This window comes from Oncorhynchus masou, chromosome 24, assembly GCF_036934945.1.
Source record: "Oncorhynchus masou masou isolate Uvic2021 chromosome 24, UVic_Omas_1.1, whole genome shotgun sequence".
Classification (NCBI taxonomy): domain Eukaryota; kingdom Metazoa; phylum Chordata; class Actinopteri; order Salmoniformes; family Salmonidae; genus Oncorhynchus; species Oncorhynchus masou.
The window spans coordinates 44,738,459-44,757,058 of NC_088235.1; the positions used below are offsets into that span (position 1 = coordinate 44,738,459).

Genomic DNA, 18,600 nt, shown 5'->3' on the forward strand with positions numbered 1-18,600 from the left:
CATGCTAGTTCTGTGCGTGATTTCTTACAAGACAGGAATGTCAGTGTTCTGCCATGGCCAGCGAAGAGCCCGGATCTCAATCCCATTTAGCACATCTAGGACCTGTTGGATCGGAGGGTGAGTGCTAGGGTTATTCCCCCAAAAATGTCTGGGAACTTGCAGGTGCCTTGGTGGAAGAGTGGGGTAACATTTCACAGCAAGGACTGGCAAATCTGGTGCAGTCCATTAGGTGGAGATGCACTGCAGTACTTAATGTAGCTGGTACTGACTGTTACTTTTGATTTGGACTCCCCCTTTGTTCAGGGACAGATTATTCCATTTCTATTAGTCACATATCTGTGGAACTTGTTCAGTTTATGTCTCATTTGTTGAATCTTATGTTCATACAAATATTTACACGTTAAATTTGCTGAAAATAAACGCAGTTGACAGTGAGAGGATTTTACAAATGCACTGTATGTATGACTTTATATAATTGTGGTTCATTCTGAGATGAGATCAAATGTTTTAGTCGTTGTTTTCCTCATTTACTGTATGCATTATGATATGTTTACTCCCATGCAGTAAATTATTCTGCGTTAATTCCTCCTCATTTTCGTCCTAGTGTATCTTTGAAGAGATTATACTTGGAAAGTTATTTTAATAAAGTTTATATAGACTACAATAATAAGGAATTGCTTTACTGTTTTTTCTAACCTGCTTACTGAATAAGCTTGAAGTGCTAGAAACAAAAGTGCAATGAGTCAAAAACTCTGGACCTACTTTGGCATTAGCGAATCCAATCACTAAACTAAGTGTATCAAAGTGCATAAGAAACGGTTCTGTAAAATAAGAAAACAAAACAAAAACCACTCGGTTTGCCTCGCCTGAGAGTCGCTGGAGCTGGACAGAGGGGGCAGGTCGAGTCCTCGCCATACCATTGATGTAGATTTTTTGGTGATGGAAGCACATCATAAACAGCTCTTATAATGAAGCTGATGTTGCTTGCCTCCATTTGCCAAAGCTCCCTCCAGTTGATCTTTCTCCTCTCCAGGCCTTCCCACCGTATCCATTGCCCTTGTTTAGCAAGAGAGACAGCCTTTGCACTTCTTGCAGTCTCCTCCTGTCTGCGCACCTCCTCGACCACCAGTTTCCTGCGTTCAGATGTTGTTGCCTTATGGAACGTTGGTTTGCTTGATGCTGGATATTCCCCACAATGTATTGGTGTCTCAGAGCTGATATTGCTTGCTGCACAGCCTTGGATGATGTCCATTTCTGTCCAGTTTGTAGGGGAGGTGCAGCCTTGCTAATGGTCTGGTCTTTGGAGTCCTTCAATGTCATCTGAAGTCTTACTTTAGAGCACTTGTACTCCTCCGTTAGACTTGTAAGAGGTAGTTCAAGGACCCCTTTGCCATAGAGGCCGATGTTACTCAGGCATCGTGGAACACCCAGCCATTTCTTCACGTATGAGGTAATGGTTCGCTCCATCTTCTCCACTGTTGTTATTGGGACCTCATAGACGGTGAGTGGCCACATTACCCGGGGGAGAAGTCCAAACTGTAGGCACCAAAGCTTGAGCCTCCCAGGCAGTAGGGTCTTGTTGATGTTCTCAAGACCGTCGGCGATGTCCTGCCTTACTTGCTGCACTTGATCTTTATCCCGGAGGCTTTCGTTGTATCATCTACCCAGGCTCTTGATGGGTTGCTCAGACACCGTTGGTATCGGGTCATCTCCAAATGCAGAACCTCACATCTTTAAGCTGTCCCTTGACTATGGAGATGCTTCGAGATTTGCTTGGCTTGATTTTCATCAGGGCCCACTTGATGTTATCCTGCAGTTTTGCAAGTAGCCGCCTGGTGCATGCTGCAGTGGTGGTCAGTGTAGTCATGTCATCCACGTATGCTCGGATAGGTGGGAGACGGAGCCCTTCCTTAGTTCTCTCACCGCCGACCACCCATCTCGATGCCCTGATGATGACTTCCATGGCCATAGTGAAGGCCAGAGGAGAAATTGTACAGCCTGCCATTATGCCTACTTCCAAGCGCTGCCATGTTGTTGTGAAGTCTGGTGTTGTGAAACACAATATAAGGTCTTGGTAATAGGCCTTCACCAGTGTAGTGATGGGTTCTGGTACGTGGAAAATGTTGAAGGATTCTCAGAGGAGTTCATGGGGAACTGAGCCAAAGGCATTGGCCAGGTCGAGGAAGATGACATAGAGGTCTCTCTTGTCCTTCTTAGCTGTTTGGATCTGGTGCCAAATCATACTAGTATGTTCCAGGCAACCAGAGAAACCAGGAATGCCTGCTTTCTGTACAGATGTATCAATGTACTTGTTCCTTTCCAGATAAGTGGACAGCCTCTGTGCTATTATACTGAAAAAGATCTTCCCTTTGACGTTGAGAAGGGAGATTGGTCGGAATTGACTGATGTCTGTCGCATCCTTCTCTTTCGGGATTAGCACACCACCAGCCCTTCGCCATGCCTTTGGTATTATTTCATTCTGTCACACTATCCTCATGAGCCTCCAAAGAAAGTGTAGAACATCCGGGGCGTTCTTGTAGAGCTTGTATGGTACTCCATTAGGCCCAGGAGCCGAGGCCGCTCTTGCTCTTCGGACAACGTTCTCTACTTCCCTCCATTTTGGAGGGTCAGTGTCCAGATTGAATTCTGGTGGTTGAATAGGTGGGATGTCATGTGGGATGATTATCTGCTCATGCCTTTTCATGTCCTGGTGGACCTTTTCCAGATGTTCTTCCAGTTCAGGCTTTGGAGTTTTTAGGATCCCGCAGGGTAGCCTAGTGGTTAGAGCGTTGGACTAATAACCGAAAGGTTGCAAGTTTGAATCCCCGAGCAAACAAGGTACAAATCTGTCGTTCTGCCCCTGAACAGGCAGTTAACCCACTGTTCCTAGAATTTGTTCTTAACTGACTTGCCTAGTAAAATTAAGGTTAAAAAAAAAACTTTTCCTTTGCGAATAGATCTTTGACAAACTTAAAGGATTTTTTATAGACCGTGTTCTTGAGTGTTCCTTCTTTCTACAAAGTTTCCTTAAGTTTTCCGCTCTTCGCAAGGTTGCCAGCCGACATTTAATGTCTGCTTGGAGTAGCATGAGACCTTCTCTCTCTGCATCAGAGGCCTTCTTCCACTGCTTCCTCAGCTGCCTTCTCTCTCTGACAAGTATCTCAATCTCCTGCTGCCTCCTAGATTTGGCTGGCGCGGGTGGCGTCTTGCCACTTCTCCTTTCGTTTACTCCAAAGCGCTCTTCTCCGTAGTGGTAGATAATGTCTCCCATCCTTTCAAGCTTTTTCTCTGCTGTTCCTACCTGTTGTTCCAAGATTTTTGTCAGGTCGTTGTTGATTGTTTCCCACTCTCTCTTTTCAACAGCTTTGGGCCACTTCACACTCGTTCTGTGCCCTTTGATCTTTTCCTCTTTTAGAGGTCTCTGTAGTTGGGTGAGTTCATCCACTGGCATTTCTGTGCTTGTGTTATCCTCCTCGGTTACAGGGGTGCTGATGCTCTGCGAATTTTGGTTTGCGTCCCGTCGCTGTGCTTCATTCGACTGATTTGACTGGCTGCTTCGAAAGAAGTACTGGTCAATGCGAAAACTCAACAACGTGTTTTCGAGAGTAACTTAATGCAACTAGCAGTAGCTAACCACCAACATCCGATTACAATCTGCAAACATCAAGTCTAATTTAATCATCCTAACTAAATATTACAAAGTGAACTGTTGTACATTGCAAAGGATGCTTAATATGTATAACTGTACAAAGCTGCATTAAGAGTCATATTTACCCATACATTTCACGAGAAGCCACGATGGACCCCAAACATTCTCAGGCGGCTTGGCTGCTACCAACAAGACTCTCACTCTACATGCGATATCCAAGAATACCTTGCACACATTATTGACTGATCTCTTAAAAGGACAGTGCCATCTAGTGGAAATAAACTAATACAGCTATGTGCTTTTACCACCTGGCTACATAAGTCTTTAACACTAGAACCGCCAATGGCCACTGACTTTTGATTTTGTAAATGTAAAAAAAACTACAAAAAAAAGCTATGTCCTCCTCCTCTGACTTTTCCTAAATGTTTGTATTTGACACTGCTCATTTGCCATCATTTTTGACTGTGGACCCGAAGCATAAAGAGAAGAAGCGAATGATTATTGCGTAAAGGCACGAGTATAACGGCACAATCAACAAATGACTGTTTTTATATCTTGTCATGCATATATTTCCACAAATATTTCGTTATGCAATTAATCCTTTACAATTGTTCATCCATTGATGCTTTCGTCTAGGAATACAGCAGATAATTTCACCTGTGCACCTGGCTGGTTGTTATTATTATTATCATCTTTTTCATTTATACTTTGTCAAAAGAAGCTGTAACTGAACTTTATGAATTACTATTACTTAACTCTATTACTAATCGATTCTGCAAATAAAGCTAATCAAATTGATTACACTGTAATGTTTTTATTGTAAGGGAAACTAAAATAGGCTATAGGCATATATACGTTTTTTCTAGGAATTATACAAAACATATAATCAATCTAACAAATAACTATTTTGTTGTGGTTTGTGTACATTTAATATTTATTCCTGCATTTAATAATTTACAATAGTTTATGCACTATTTTTCAAGCATTTATTATCAAGCATGTTTGCGTGCCTTGCAGGTTGATATGTATATGCTAAAGAGGACACCCGGCAACGTTCTCTACCGGGTCCTTATATGCTGAAAGGCCAGGCGGTTCTAGTGTTAACTAACTGTATTATCACTTATCCCAATTCCAGAAGGGCTCAAATAAACATTCAGGATACAGCAAAAGTTGAGAGGAATTCCATATTGATTGATTAAAATGAACAAAATGTATGTGTGGGCGCTTGTGTTCTCCATGTGGGTGAGACCCTGGTTCTGCTGCTTAGTCCCCAGCTCTTCCTGCCTGCTGAAAAGAAAATCATGACCCCCTGACCGGTACCCTCACACACTCAGGGAGAGGATACTGGGGTGGGGTTAGGAACTGATGTGGACCCCTCACTCACCCCAAGCTTTTTCCACTTACGGAAGCCTTAAGGCTACCAAAGAGTGAGCCTGGGAGCTATAGACGCCCTCATCCACAAGTATGTCAAGATACAGACTGCTGCTAACACATACTCAACACCTGCTTTGTGGATCCTGAGTGTGAATTTTTAGGAGATGGATACACTGGATTCAAGAGACACTCACACAGACTACACGTACAACAGAAAATCATTGCATCATTTTGGCATGGTTAGAATTTTACCAGTTTTGTTAATACTTTTTATTTATGATTTCATTGACTTTGCAAATGGTTTGAAGGAAATAATGCATCTTTCAAGAGTTCCTCAGTTTCTCTTCTCATGAGGCGTATTCTGAAATTCTCCAACTCTATTTACCAATCAGACCACATGACGCACATCCAACAAATATCCAGTCTGGGGTTATGGCAAATGTTCATTGATAGTTTCAGTGGATGTATTCTGTAATCTAAGGTAAATACACTCAGATTAGGGTCCACTAGGATCGGCGTTAATATCCATTAATGAGGGAGATGTGGACTTGGATTTAGGTGCATATCCACCGAGGTTTGGTCTGTCTCCACTGCGACCAGGTTAATATCCATTGACGAGGGGAAGTCTTGACTTGGGCACATATACACAGGGGTTTGGTCTGGGTCCATTGATAAGAGAACTAATGAATATCCACCAATGGGTTTCCTTCAAGTTTTGGTCAGAGATCTGATAAGGCCTCTGCTATTCTAAGTATATTCTGATACACCCATTATAGTCAGAGTACATGTCCATGTCAGTTTTGGGCCACATCTTTCTAGAATTTTATATTATTTTCTATAGTTACTTTCCTTTCAAATAACTGTTTTTGTCTGTCATTATAGATGATGTGCCAAGGCCTCTACCCCCCCCCAGTTGTTTGACAGTTACTTACATTTACACAGAATTCTGAGCATACATAAAACATATGTGCAAAGGTAGCAGTAGGCTGAATCAAACATAATCACATAAAGACCACAGAAAAAGCATGGACGCATGGGTGTAGTTAAGGTTTAGGTAGTTTGGATAAAAGCGTCTGCTAAATGGCATGTACAGTGAGCTCCAGAAGTATTGGGACAGTGACAGATGTTTTGTTTTGGTTCTGTACTCCAGCACTTTGGATTTGAAATGATACGCACACATATCATACCACCTCCCCTCTTATTGTAATGGTGAGAGGTTATCATGTCTTGGTGGTATGATATGTGTGTCTAACTTTCTCACTCATCAATATTCAGGATTCATTCAGGATTACCAGTAATCATGGTAGCATTCACGTGAATGTAGAAGTGTTTAGAAACATGTCCTCTTCTTATTTACAATAAAAGTCACCCCATAATGACACGATACATTATTTACCATTCATTTCTATTGGGCACAAAATCATCTGAAACACAACCAAAACAAACAGCAAATGCATCCGACAAATGTTGTAAAGTCACTAGCTTGTTGTAGCCATTCCGTGCTATGAAAATGGGACCAAATACTTAACCTTTTCATACTTGAATACACACTTATATTTGTCCCAATACTTTTGGTCCCCTAAAATTGGGGGCGGGGGGGGGGGGCTTATGTACAAAAAGTGCTGTAATTTCTAAACTGTTAACCCAATATGGATGAAAATACCCTCAAATTAAAGCTTACAGTCTGCACTTTAGCCTCATAGTCATTGTATAATTTCAAATCCAAAGTGCTGGAGTACAGAGCCAAAACAACAGATGTGTCACTGTCCCAATACTTTTGGAGCTCACTGTATATTTTATGGTCCCATAATTCCGGGACGTTTTGCTCCATGGATTTAGATGCAGGGTCTAGTGGGAGCATGGTTGACGCAGCAGTGTTTTCAGACTGAAAATGCAGGAGTCAGCATTGTCCCAGGCGCCTGCTGCAGCTGTTTATGGGTTAGTCAGCCAGGTGTCTGGGGGTGTTGGTTTGCAGGCCCTTGCTGCAGCTCAGAGTTGATGTGAAAGATGCAGTAAGAGGTGTGAAATGCTGTGAGGTTTCTGTCAGACTCAGTAAACACAGTAGACACAGACATCTTAGACTGCCTGTAGGCCCTTGCTGAGGCTTGGTGTGTGTGTGTGTGTGTGTGTGTGTGTGTGTGTGTGTGTGTGTGTGTGTGTGTGTGTGTGTGTGTGTGTGTGTGTGTGTGTTATCAAACGCAGTAAGGTGTGTGTCAAACACAGTCATTGGGGGCAGCCTTTCCCTTGCCCTGCTGGGCTTTGCTGTTGCTATGGCTGAGGATGGGGAAAGTGGTACACAGGCATCCAGACGCCACTGTCAGCCCCAGACTGAGCCAGGCACAGAAGCTGGACCAGCTGTAGCCATGCTCCACGTCAGCGGGTAGCCCGTAGATGAAGGGAGGGACCCTGGCCAGGTCGTAGGACACGTTGGCCGCGTAGGTACACAGGGAGATGGTGCAGAAGATCCCTGAGAAGGAAGAGGGACCCCAAGGAGAGGAGGAGAGTGTGTGTGAGAGAGAATCTGTGTTTATTTAAGAAAACGGTATCAGTAGGTGTGGTAAACTGTACCTGCCATGAGAAAGAGCAGCCCAGAGACGTGCTGAGTGAGACTCTTCTCCCAGGCGAAGCTGACAGACGCCACGATGCAGCCACACAACAGAACGGCTGCTGCCATACCCAGAAACCCTGCTGTGATCCGCCGCAGATCTGATTCAAGGAAGAGGAGGGGAGAAGCGGGTGAGCACTTATGCAAGAGAAACACTCTGTAACCACTAGGGTTGCAAAGGAAGGGTATATTACTAGAAACTTTCAAATCTAGTGGCCCTATTTGGGTACTTGAGATTATCACAAGTAAAATATATGAAAAGAAAATCCAGAAAATCACATTGTAGGATTTTTTATGAATTTATGTGCAAATTATGGTGGAAAATAAGTATTTGGTCAATAACAAAAGTTTATCTCAATACTTTGTTATATACCCTTTGTTGGCAATGACAGAGGTCAAATGTTTTCTGTAAGTCTTCACAAGGTTTTCACACACCGTTGCTGGTATTTTGGCCCATTCCTCCATGCAGATCTCCTCTAGAGCAGTGATGTTTTGGGACTGTTGCTGGGCAACACAGACTTAACTCCCTCCAAAGATTTTCTATAGGGTTGAGATCTGGAGACTGGCTAGGCCACTCCAGGACCTTGAAATGCTTCTTACGAAGCCACTCCTTCGTTGCCTGGGCGGTGTGTTTGGGATCATTGTCATGCTGAAAGACTCAGCCACGTTTCATCTTCAATGCCCTTGCTGATGGAAGGAGGTTTTCACTCAAAATACTCACTCACGATACATGGCCCCATTCATTCTTTCCTTTACACGGATCAGTCGTCCTGGTCCCTTTGCAGAAAAACAGCCCCAAAGCATGGTGTTTCCACCCCCATGCTTTATAGTAGGTATGGTGTTCTTTGGATGCAACTCAGCATTCTTTGTCCTCCAAACACAACGACTTGAGTTTTTACCAAAATGTTATATTTTGGTTTCATCTGACCATATGACATTCTCCCAATCTTCTTCTGGATCATCCAAATGCTCTCTAGCAAACTTCAGACGGGCCTGGACATGTACTGGCTTAAGCAGGGGGACATGTCTGGCACTGCAGGATTTGAATCCCTGGCGGCGTAGTGTGTTACTGATGGTAGGCTTTGTTACTTTGGTCCCAGCTCTCTGCAGGTCATTCACTAGGTCCCCCTGTGTGGTTCTGGGATTTTTGCTCACCGTTCTTGTGATAATTTTGACCCCACGGGGTGAGATCTTGCGTGGAGCCCCAGATCGAGGGAGATTATCACTGGTCTTGTATGTCTTCCATTTCCTAATAATTGCTCCCACAGTTGATTTCTTCAAACCAAGCTGCTTACCTATTGCAGATTCAGTCTTCCCAGCCTGGTGCAGGTCTACAATTTTGTTTCTGGTGTTCTTTGACAGCTCTTTGGTCTTGGCCATAGTGGAGTTTGGAGTGTGACTGTTTGAGGTTGTGGACAGGTGTCTTTTATACTGATAACAAGTTCAAACAGGTGCCATTAATACAGGTAACGGGGGGAGGACAGAGGAGCCTCTTGAAGTAGAAGTTCCAGGTCTGTGAGAGCCAGAAGTCTTGCTTGTTTGTAGGTGACCAAATACTTATTTTCCACCATAATTAAATAAATTCATTAAAAATCCTACAATGTGATTTTCTGGATTCTTTTTCTCATTTTGTCTGTCATAGTTGAAGTGTACCTATGATGAAAATTACAGACCTCTCATCTTTTTAATTGGGAGAACTTGCACAATTGGTGGCTGACTAAATACTTTTTTGCCCCACTGTATATATATATATATGAATACATTTTTTGGGGGGGGGTGTTAAAGTATAAATGACTAAAGTTATGATCGATTGCCATAGATTGAAGATTATGGTAACTTTGGTAAATTGATAAATGTAATTCATGTAAATTAACATATGCCCTCCTTTTTGAATGAAAGGTAGTAGAAGAGTAATAGGTGTCTGGATTATTCATTTAATGAAAGGCTCATTGGGGAATATCTTTCATAATGATGAAATGTGTATACGTAAGAGGTGCCACTCATCCTGCTGAATGGTGCGGGTCAGGTTGAGCGGGATGTTGCGGAGACGGATGGGCTGGGAGAAATGGTACTTGATGGTGATGCATCGCTGGGCTATACCTGCATAGAGACAATAACTTTTGTGAACATAACGAGTAGCAGAAAAGGACAAGTGTTTCTCAAGGAGACTTGTCTTGAGAAAAGCTGTGGCTGTTAAGTATTCATTTATAAAGTGGACTCCCCTGTTTCATGAACATACTTCATAATAAGGTTTTCGAGGCTGTAAATGTATATTGTCCCACAAGATTGCAGATGATATACATATTCCTCAGCACTATGAAAGCCTCTACACATGGCTGTGAGAAGATACTACGGAAGTCAAACATAGGGAAATTCCGCCTATATCTCTGATGGGTAACAAAAAGGGGTTTCATTGTTTAAGTGATGTAATATTGTCCCCTCTCTGAGAGGCAGCAAAGAAGACTAACTATGGCAGGGATCTGACCTGCTCCCCTTCCACAAATACTATAGCTCTACCAATATTACAAAAAGTTGTCCTAATAACATTTTCGTTTTCACTAGCTATATTAATTGGACAACAACATTTTGACTTGAGAATCTGAGATTTTGACTATGGATTTAGTACATACGGAATTAATCACATGTATTGATGCCACTATCCATCCTCATGCAAATGATATGGATCATAGGAATATAATAGTTGATATTTAACACGTAACGCTCCCTCGTTGCCTGGAGTGTGAAGTGCAGACTGGGCTCGCATGGTGGAAATACCTTTCGTGTCAGGTCAATGTTAACAACGTTGATTTTCTGTCCGTTGCAGTCTAAAACTGATCAGACCAGAGCTTCTTTTGAGGTCTGTATGATAGGCAGGTTGCAGGCGCGCTTGCGTGTGTCTGTCTATCTATGTACATAGGCCATGAAAGTTATCCGAATGAATAGATTTGTTATAGACAGAACTTTGCACGCCCATGGTTTACAGATAGGCTAGACCCACACATCTCCCCGAGGACAACATGATAGTTTAGAACATGTTTTGAAGCTACATCTGTTGTTTGCACACACTGAAATAACAACTAAAACAACTTTACATCTTGAGTTATGATGAGTTAAGTCAGTTGTACTAAGCTCGTGAGTTTATTATTCAAGGGTCATTGGATGTATTATCTAATTCATTGAAAGACCATTAAACAGCAGTGCATATGACGGAATGTAACTTTTAAGCATTTCCATATAGGCCTACCATTGCCAGATGTTTAGGCCTATATCTCCAAGGGATGCGGTTTCACTGCACCGCACTGGACCCCGGGTCAAATTCCCCACAGCAACTCTTACCCTTGGCAATGAGGTTGTCGATGTCCCTGTCCTTTCCTAGATAATAACATTTCCTCCAAAGTCCAGAGTAAGTGGAGAATAGAGGCCGCCCGCATTCCGTTTCTAAAATTCCCATTCCCAAAATGGACCTCCAGTTTTCCAGGAGCTCCTCCTCTCTACTCCCGACGTGGATCGCCCGGAGCAGCGCCTGGTTCCTCCGAGGATTGCTGCTGTCCATCAGGGGCAGGTGATAGATGGGCATCCGCCGGTTCTTCTGGTCGTTGGCGTCCGGCCCGAACTGGTCGCAGTTCTGCCTGTGCTGTGTGGTGTCCGTCACGTACCAGTGGTCGGTCATGATAGCGGCGATGAGAAGTGCCAGAGATGCCAGGCTCATGGTCAAACTGATAGCCGTCACCAAGGTCTGTTTCTCCATCTTGTCGGCATTAACATTTGAAGATTCGGTCAGGGAAGTATCCGTCACTCCATCCACTTCACTCCTCCATATCAACACGGGCTTGCAGGGCTTCATCATGTTCTACATGATGCCGAAAAGGCTGTAAGGTCCTGGCATCTCCGGCTTGGTGCAGGCACAATAATAACCTACCCGTGTTCCTGTTCTCCCACTGTGTCGATTCCCTTACTTCGGTATATCCTATAAACATGGGATGAAGAGGTGTGTGTGCGTATATATGTAATCCTGTGCGCGGGCGAGTCTTGTGCGCTTCTGATTTCTAGGCTTGCGTTAATAAGAAAAAGAGGCGCGGTGCACAGAGTGCGCGATGAAAATGTCAAAGCTGTCATGCTCTCCTGTCAGTGCAGCTGCTTGTGTCATTACCAATAGAAGTTCCTGTGGCATGAGAATTATGATATTTATAAAAATAATACTACTGATGAACATTATTGTTATTACAGCCTATTTTAAAAGGGGCAATCTGCGATTGAAGGCTACATCCGTTTTTTAAACTTTTTAAATAAATTAAATTTAGGCTACCCATTGATTCTTGAAGAATATAACTACCTCATCAGCTTACAAAATGTGTGTACCCCATCAGAACACAAAATATACGCTTATTTTTAAGCTACTCCGTTGTTTTTAAACAATTCTAAACAAACAGCTTCAAATCATGTTTAAAACGATCATTTTCTTCTCAAAGTTAAGCACTTGCATCCATATAGATATGTATGAATTTGAGAATGGTACAATTTCTACAGCCCCAACCCTCAGCTATCTACCATAACAGGGTCGGGGTGTCACTTTGTAATTGCATGAGCTGCAGATTGCCACTTTAATAGCAACAATGCAATTTGGGGGGGGGGGGTCACTATCATAACTTGTTTTCATCAAGCATTCAGATATTTCATAGTTGAAGCACAGAACAACACTTCATCATAGTGCATTAAAATAGAAGGGTAGGCTATTTTTCTGATAAACATGATTTTCTGGAATTGTCAGATCAATGATACTGCAAAATGGCATTGTGCAGAGACAGCTCCTTTCCAGTCCGCTGCATCAGCAGGCAGGGCATTGAGCGATATGGGGACATGGACATCTCTGGACATGGAGCACAGAGGAAGTGCTTATGAAGATTTATTATAACACATATTTATTTGGTTTCTCATTCAATGGTAGTTGGTGATAAGCACTCAGCAGGGCCCAGCGTATCAACCGGCCCTCTGTAAAGTAATAGCAAGTCTATGTAGCCTACATCATTAGGGAGTGGAACTTGAATACATCTTTCTTTCTGAGCTCTCTTTAATCAACATTTACCCTGAGCTTGACTTTCACCTGGTTACCCCTCCATCTTCTTTTCTCTCTCTCTCTCGCCCAGTTTGTGTGGGTGCACTAACATAGGTGCACCGTTTATCCTTCCCCTGCTATGTTGAACAACCATCCATTAAATAAAAGGCTGAATTCATGCCCAGAGTATTCAGCAGAAATAAACTACTCCAGCTATTAGGTATAACATTTGAGGATATTTACTCTTCCCTGTTGTTGTGTTGATTGAGACAGGCAGACATAAAATGAAAGCTTTCCTTGCATTTGTAGAGTTGCATAATTAAAATATAATGTACTCTAATTGCAAAATTGTAAAAGCATCTATGGAGTGTGTTGGCAAGCAGCTTCAGTGACAGTCCTACACAAGGGTATTCCTCCACCCAACTCAAAAGTGCATACAGAGTACTCTGTCGCACCACCGCACCACCACGGGGTGAAATTGAGTACAAAGGGTGTTCTTTAAATACTTGTAACACAATAGCTACAGTAGCCTATGTTCCAATTGTACCTGTGGACATCTACTTGGTTTGTCATAATTCTTACATACTGTAGCACTTCATCACAAGACCATGTTCAGATTCAGACAACAGTCATAATACGTTGGCTAGATAGAGAACATGTCTGTGTGGTCTAACTTCGGTGTATCAACATGGCTGTCTGACCTCCATATTTACAGCACTTCATAAGTATAACAACTTATTGAGGGTCAGTACTGGTAATATTATATGGTCGTTATCTATGTAGGCTCTACGCTGTGAATGAGACATGAAAAGGGTAATTGTATGGATGTAAAATAGAGAGAGGAGTTCATTGGTGTAATAGTCAGTAGGTATTACTCATGAAGTAGTAGTTGGAATGTGGTTGACAAGCCCAGGGGAATTATATTCCATGCTTATCAGACTTGGGCTCCAAGATACTAGTCAACAACATCCAGACTAAAAAGTAGACTAATTAGATTATAAAACCCATTAGAGCACAGGAGTCAAACATCCGGCCTGCGAGGGGTTCCAATCCAGCCCACGGGTGGTTTGAGTAAAATTGATATATTTGTAGTACCAGTCAAAGGTTTGGACACACCTACTCATTCCAGTTTTTTTTTAAACTATTTTCTACATTATAGAATAATAGTGAAGACATCATAACTATGAAATAACACTTATGGAATCATGTAGTAACAAAAAAGTGTTATTAGTTATATTAGCCACCCTTTGCCTTGATGATTGTTTTGCACACTCTTGGCATTCTCTCAACCGGCTTCATGAGGTAGTCAACTGGAATGCATTTCAATTAACAGGTGTGCCTTGTTAAAAGTTGTCACGTTACCTTAGTTCCTTTTTTTATGTCTCTATTTTAGGTTGGTCAGGGCGTGAGTTGGGGTGGGCATTCTATGTATTGTTCTATGTTTGTATTTCTATGTGTTTGGCCTGGTATGGTTCCCAGTCAGAGGCAGCTGTCAATCGTTGTCTCTGATTGAGAACCATACTTGGCAGCCTGGTTTCGCCCTTGAGTTGAGGGTAGTTGTTTTCTGTCTCTGTACCAGATAGGACTTGTTCCAATTTGTTCTTTTTGTCCTAGTGTAATTAAAAGATCATGAACACGTACCACGCTGCACCGTGGTCCTCTCCTTCTTCCACCAACGACAACCATTACAAAAGTTAATTTGTGGAATTTCTTTATTTCTTAATGCGTTTGAGCCAGTCAGTTGTGTTGTGACAAGGTAGGGGTGGTGTACAGAAGATAGCCCTATTTGGTAAAAGACAAAGTCCATGTTATGGCAACAACAGCTCAAATAAGCAAAGCGAAACGACAGACCATCATTACTTTAAGACATGAAGGTCAGTCAATCTGGAAAATATCAAGAGCTTGAACATTTCTTCAAGTGCAGTCGCAAAAACCATCAAGCACTATGATGAAACTGGCATTCATGAGGACCGCCACAGGAACCCAGAGTTACCTCTGCTGCAGAGGACAAGTTCATTAAAGTTAACTGCACCTTATTGCAACCAAAATAAATGCTTCACAGAGTTCAAGTAATAGATATCTCATCATCAACTGTTCAGAGGAGACTGCGTGAATCAGGCCTTCATGGTCAAATTGTTGCAAAGAAACCACTACTAAATTATACTAAGAAGAAGAGACTAGCTTTAGCCAAGAAACACGAGCAATGAACATTAGACCATCGGAAATCTGTCCTTTGGTCTGATGAGTCCAAAATTGAGATTTGTGGTTCCAACCGCCATATCTTTGTGAGATGCAGAGGTGGTGAAAAAGATAATCTCCACATGTGTGTTTCCCACCATGAAGCATGGAGGAGGAGGTGTGATGGTCTGTGATTTATTTAGAATTCAAGGCACACTTAACCAGCATGGTTACTACAGCATTCTGCAACAATACGCCATCCCATCTGGTTTGAGCTTAGTGGGACTATAATTTGTTTTTCAACAGGACAATGACCCAGCACACCTCCAGGCTGTGTAAGGGCTATTTGATCAAGAAGGAGAGTGATGGAGTGCTGCATCAGATGACCTGGGCTCCACAATCACCCGACCTCAACCCAATTGAGATGGTTAGGGATGAATTGGACCGCAAAATGAAGGAAAAGCAGCCAGCAAGTGCTCAGCATATGTGGGAACTCCTTCAAGATGTTGGGAAAATATCCCCATGATACTGTTTGAGAGAATGCCAAGTGTGCAAAGCTGCCATCAAGGCAAAAGGTGGCTACTCTGAAGAATCTAAAATATATTTTGATTTGTTTAACACTTTTTTGGTTGCTACATGATTCTAGATGTTTTATTTATTAGTTGTGATGTCTTCACTACATTTACATTTTTACATTTAAGTCATTTAGCAGACGCTCTTATCCAGAGCGACTTACAAATTGGTGAATTCACCTTCTGACATCCAGTGGAACAGCCACTTTACAATAGTGCATCTAAGTCATTAAGGGGGGGGGTGAGAAGGATTACTTATCCTATCCTAGGTATTCCTTGAAGAGGTGGGGTTTCAGGTGTCTCCGGAAGGTGGTGATTGACTCCGCTGTCCTGGCGTCGTGAGGGAGTTTGTTCCACCATTGGGGGGCCAGAGCAGCGAACAGTTTTGACTGGGCTGAGCGGGAACTGTACTTCCTCAATGGTAGGGAGGCGAGCAGGCCAGAGGAGGATGAACGCAGTGCCCTTGCTTGGGTGTAGGGCCTGATCAGAGCCTGGAGGTACTGCGGTGCCGTTCCCCTCACAGCTCCGTAGGCAAGCACCATGGTCTTGTAGCGGATGCGAGCTTCAACTGGAAGCCAGTGGAGAGAGCGGAGGAGCGGGGTGACGTGAGAGAACTTGGGAAGGTTGAACACCAGACGGGCTGCGGCGTTCTGGATGAGTTGTAGGGGTTTAATGGCACAGGCAGGGAGCCCAGCCAACAGCGAGTTGCAGTAATCCAGACGGGAGATGACAAGTGCCTGGATTAGGACCTGCGCCGCTTCCTGGGTGAGGCAGGGTCGTACTCTGCGGATGTTGTAGAGCATGAACCTACAGGAACGGGCCACCGCCATGATGTTGGTTGAGAACGACAGGGTGTTGTCCAGGATCACGCCAAGGTTCTTAGCGCTCTGGGAGGAGGACACAATGGAGTTGTCAACCGTGATGGCGAGATCATGGAACGGGCAGTCCTTCCCCGGGAGGAAGAGCAGCTCCGTCTTGCCGAGGTTCAGCTTGAGGTGGTGATCCGTCATCCACACTGATATGTCTGCCAGACATGCAGAGATGCGATTCGCCACCTGGTCATCAGAAGGGGAAAGGAGAAGATTAATTGTGTGTCGTCTGCATAGCAATGATAGGAGAGACCATGTGAGGTTATGACAGAGCCAAGTGACTTGGTGTATAGCGAGAATAGGAGAGGGCCTAGAACAGAGCCCTGGGGGACACCAGTGGTGAGAGCGCGTGGCGAGGAGACAGATTCTCGCCACGCCACCTGGTAGGAGCGACCTGTCAGGTAGGACGCAATCCAAGCGTGGGCCGCGCCGGAGATGCCCAACTCGGAGAGGGTGGAGAGGAGGATCTGATGGTTCACAGTATCGAAGGCAGCCGATAGGTCTAGAAGGATGAGAGCAGAGGAGAGAGAGTTAGCTTTAGCAGTGCGGAGCGCCTCCGTGATGCAGAGAAGAGCAGTCTCAGTTGAATGACTAGTCTTGAAACCTGACTGATTTGGATCAAGAAGGTCATTCTGAGAGAGATAGAGGGAGAGCTGGCCAAGGACGGCACGTTCAAGAGTTTTGGAGAGAAAAGAAAGAAGGGATACTGGTCTGTAGTTGTTGACATCGGAGGGATCGAGTGTAGGTTTCTTCAGAAGGGGTGCAACTCTCGCTCTCTTGAAGACGGAAGGGACGTAGCCAGCGGTCAGGGATGAGTTGATGAGCGAGGTGAGGTAAGGGAGAAGGTCCCCGGAAATGGTCTGGAGGAGAGAGGAGGGGATAGGGTCGAGCGGGCAGGTTGTTGGGCGGCCGGCCGTCACAAGAAGCGAGATTTCATCTGGAGAGAGAGGGGAGAAAGAGGTCAGAGCACAGGGTAGGGCAGTGTGAGCAGAACCAGCGGTGTCGTTTGACTTAGCAAACGAGGATCGGATGTCGTCGACCTTCTTTTCAAAATGGTTGACGAAGTCATCTGCAGAGAGGGAGGAGGGGGGGGAGGGGAGGAGGATTCAGAAGGGAGGAGAAGGTGGCAAAGAGCTTCCTAGGGTTAGAGGCAGATGCTTGGAATTTAGAGTGGTAGAAAGTGGCTTTAGCAGCAGAGACAGAGGAGGAAAATGTAGAGAGGAGGGAGTGAAAGGATGCCAGGTCCGCAGGGAGGCGGGTTTTCCTCCATTTCCGCTCGGCTGCCCGGAGCTCTGTTCTGTGAGCTCGCAATGAGTCATCGAGCCACGGAGCGGGAGGGGAGGACCGAGCCGGCCTGGAGGATAGGGGACATAGAGAGTCAAAGGATGCAGAAAGGGAAGAGAGGAGGGTTGAGGAGGCAGAGTCAGGAGAAAGGTTGGAGAAGGTATGAGCAGAGGGAAGAGATGAAAGGATGGAAGAGGAAAGAGTAGCGGGGGAGAGAGAGCGAAGGTTGGGACGGCGCGATACCATCCGAGTAGGGGCAGTGTGGGAAGTGTTGGATGAGAGCGAGAGGGAAAAGGATACAAGGTAGTGGTCGGAGACTTGGAGGGGAGTTGCAGTGAGGTTAGTGGAAGAACAGCATCTAGTAAAGATGAGGTCGAGCGTATTGCCTGCCTTGTGAGTAGGGGGAAGGTGAGAGGGTGAGGTCAAAAGAGGAGAGGAGTGGAAAGAAGGAGGCAGAGAGGAATGAGTCAAAGGTAGACGTGGGGAGGTTAAAGTCGCCCAGGACTGTGAGAGGTGAGCCGTCCTCAGGAAAGGAGCTTATCAAGGCATCAAGCTCATTGATGAACTCTCCGAGGGAACCTGGAGGGCGATAAATGATAAGAATGTTAAGCTTGAAAGGGCTGGTAACTGTGACAGCATGGAATTCAAAGGAGGCGATAGATAGATGGGTAAGGGGAGAGAGAGAGAATGACCACTTGGGAGAGATGAGGATCCCGGTGCCACCACCCCGCTGACCAGAAGCTCTCGGGGTGTGCGAGAACACGTGGGTGGACGAAGAGAGAGCAGTAGGAGTAGCAGTGTTATCTGTGGTGATCCATGTTTCCGTCAGTGCCAGGAAGTCGAGGGACTGGAGGGAGGCATAGGCTGAGATGAACTCTGCCTTGTTGGCCGCAGATCGGCAGTTCCAGAGGCTACCGGAGACCAGGAACTCCACGTGGGTCGTGCGCGCTGGGACCACCAGATTAGGGTGGCCGCGGCCACGCGGTGTGGAGCGTTTGTATGGTCTGTGCAGAGAG

General features: G+C 44.5%; 1 protein-coding gene across 1 annotated transcript; it reads right to left on the reverse strand.

Annotated features, from left to right (window-relative positions):
- Nucleotides 1–5,263: 5,263 nt before the first annotated feature.
- On the reverse strand, nucleotides 5,264–11,706 carry LOC135512237 (transmembrane protein 178A-like). Its single transcript, XM_064934046.1, has 4 exons — nucleotides 10,965–11,706; nucleotides 9,615–9,728; nucleotides 7,592–7,729; nucleotides 5,264–7,490 (listed from the first exon to the last, which is right to left on the reverse strand). The coding sequence occupies exons 1-4, from the start codon at nucleotides 11,473–11,475 to the stop codon at nucleotides 7,237–7,239; spliced, it is 1,017 nt and encodes a 338-aa protein (XP_064790118.1). The 5' UTR covers nucleotides 11,476–11,706; the 3' UTR covers nucleotides 5,264–7,236.
- Nucleotides 11,707–18,600: the final 6,894 nt, after the last annotated feature.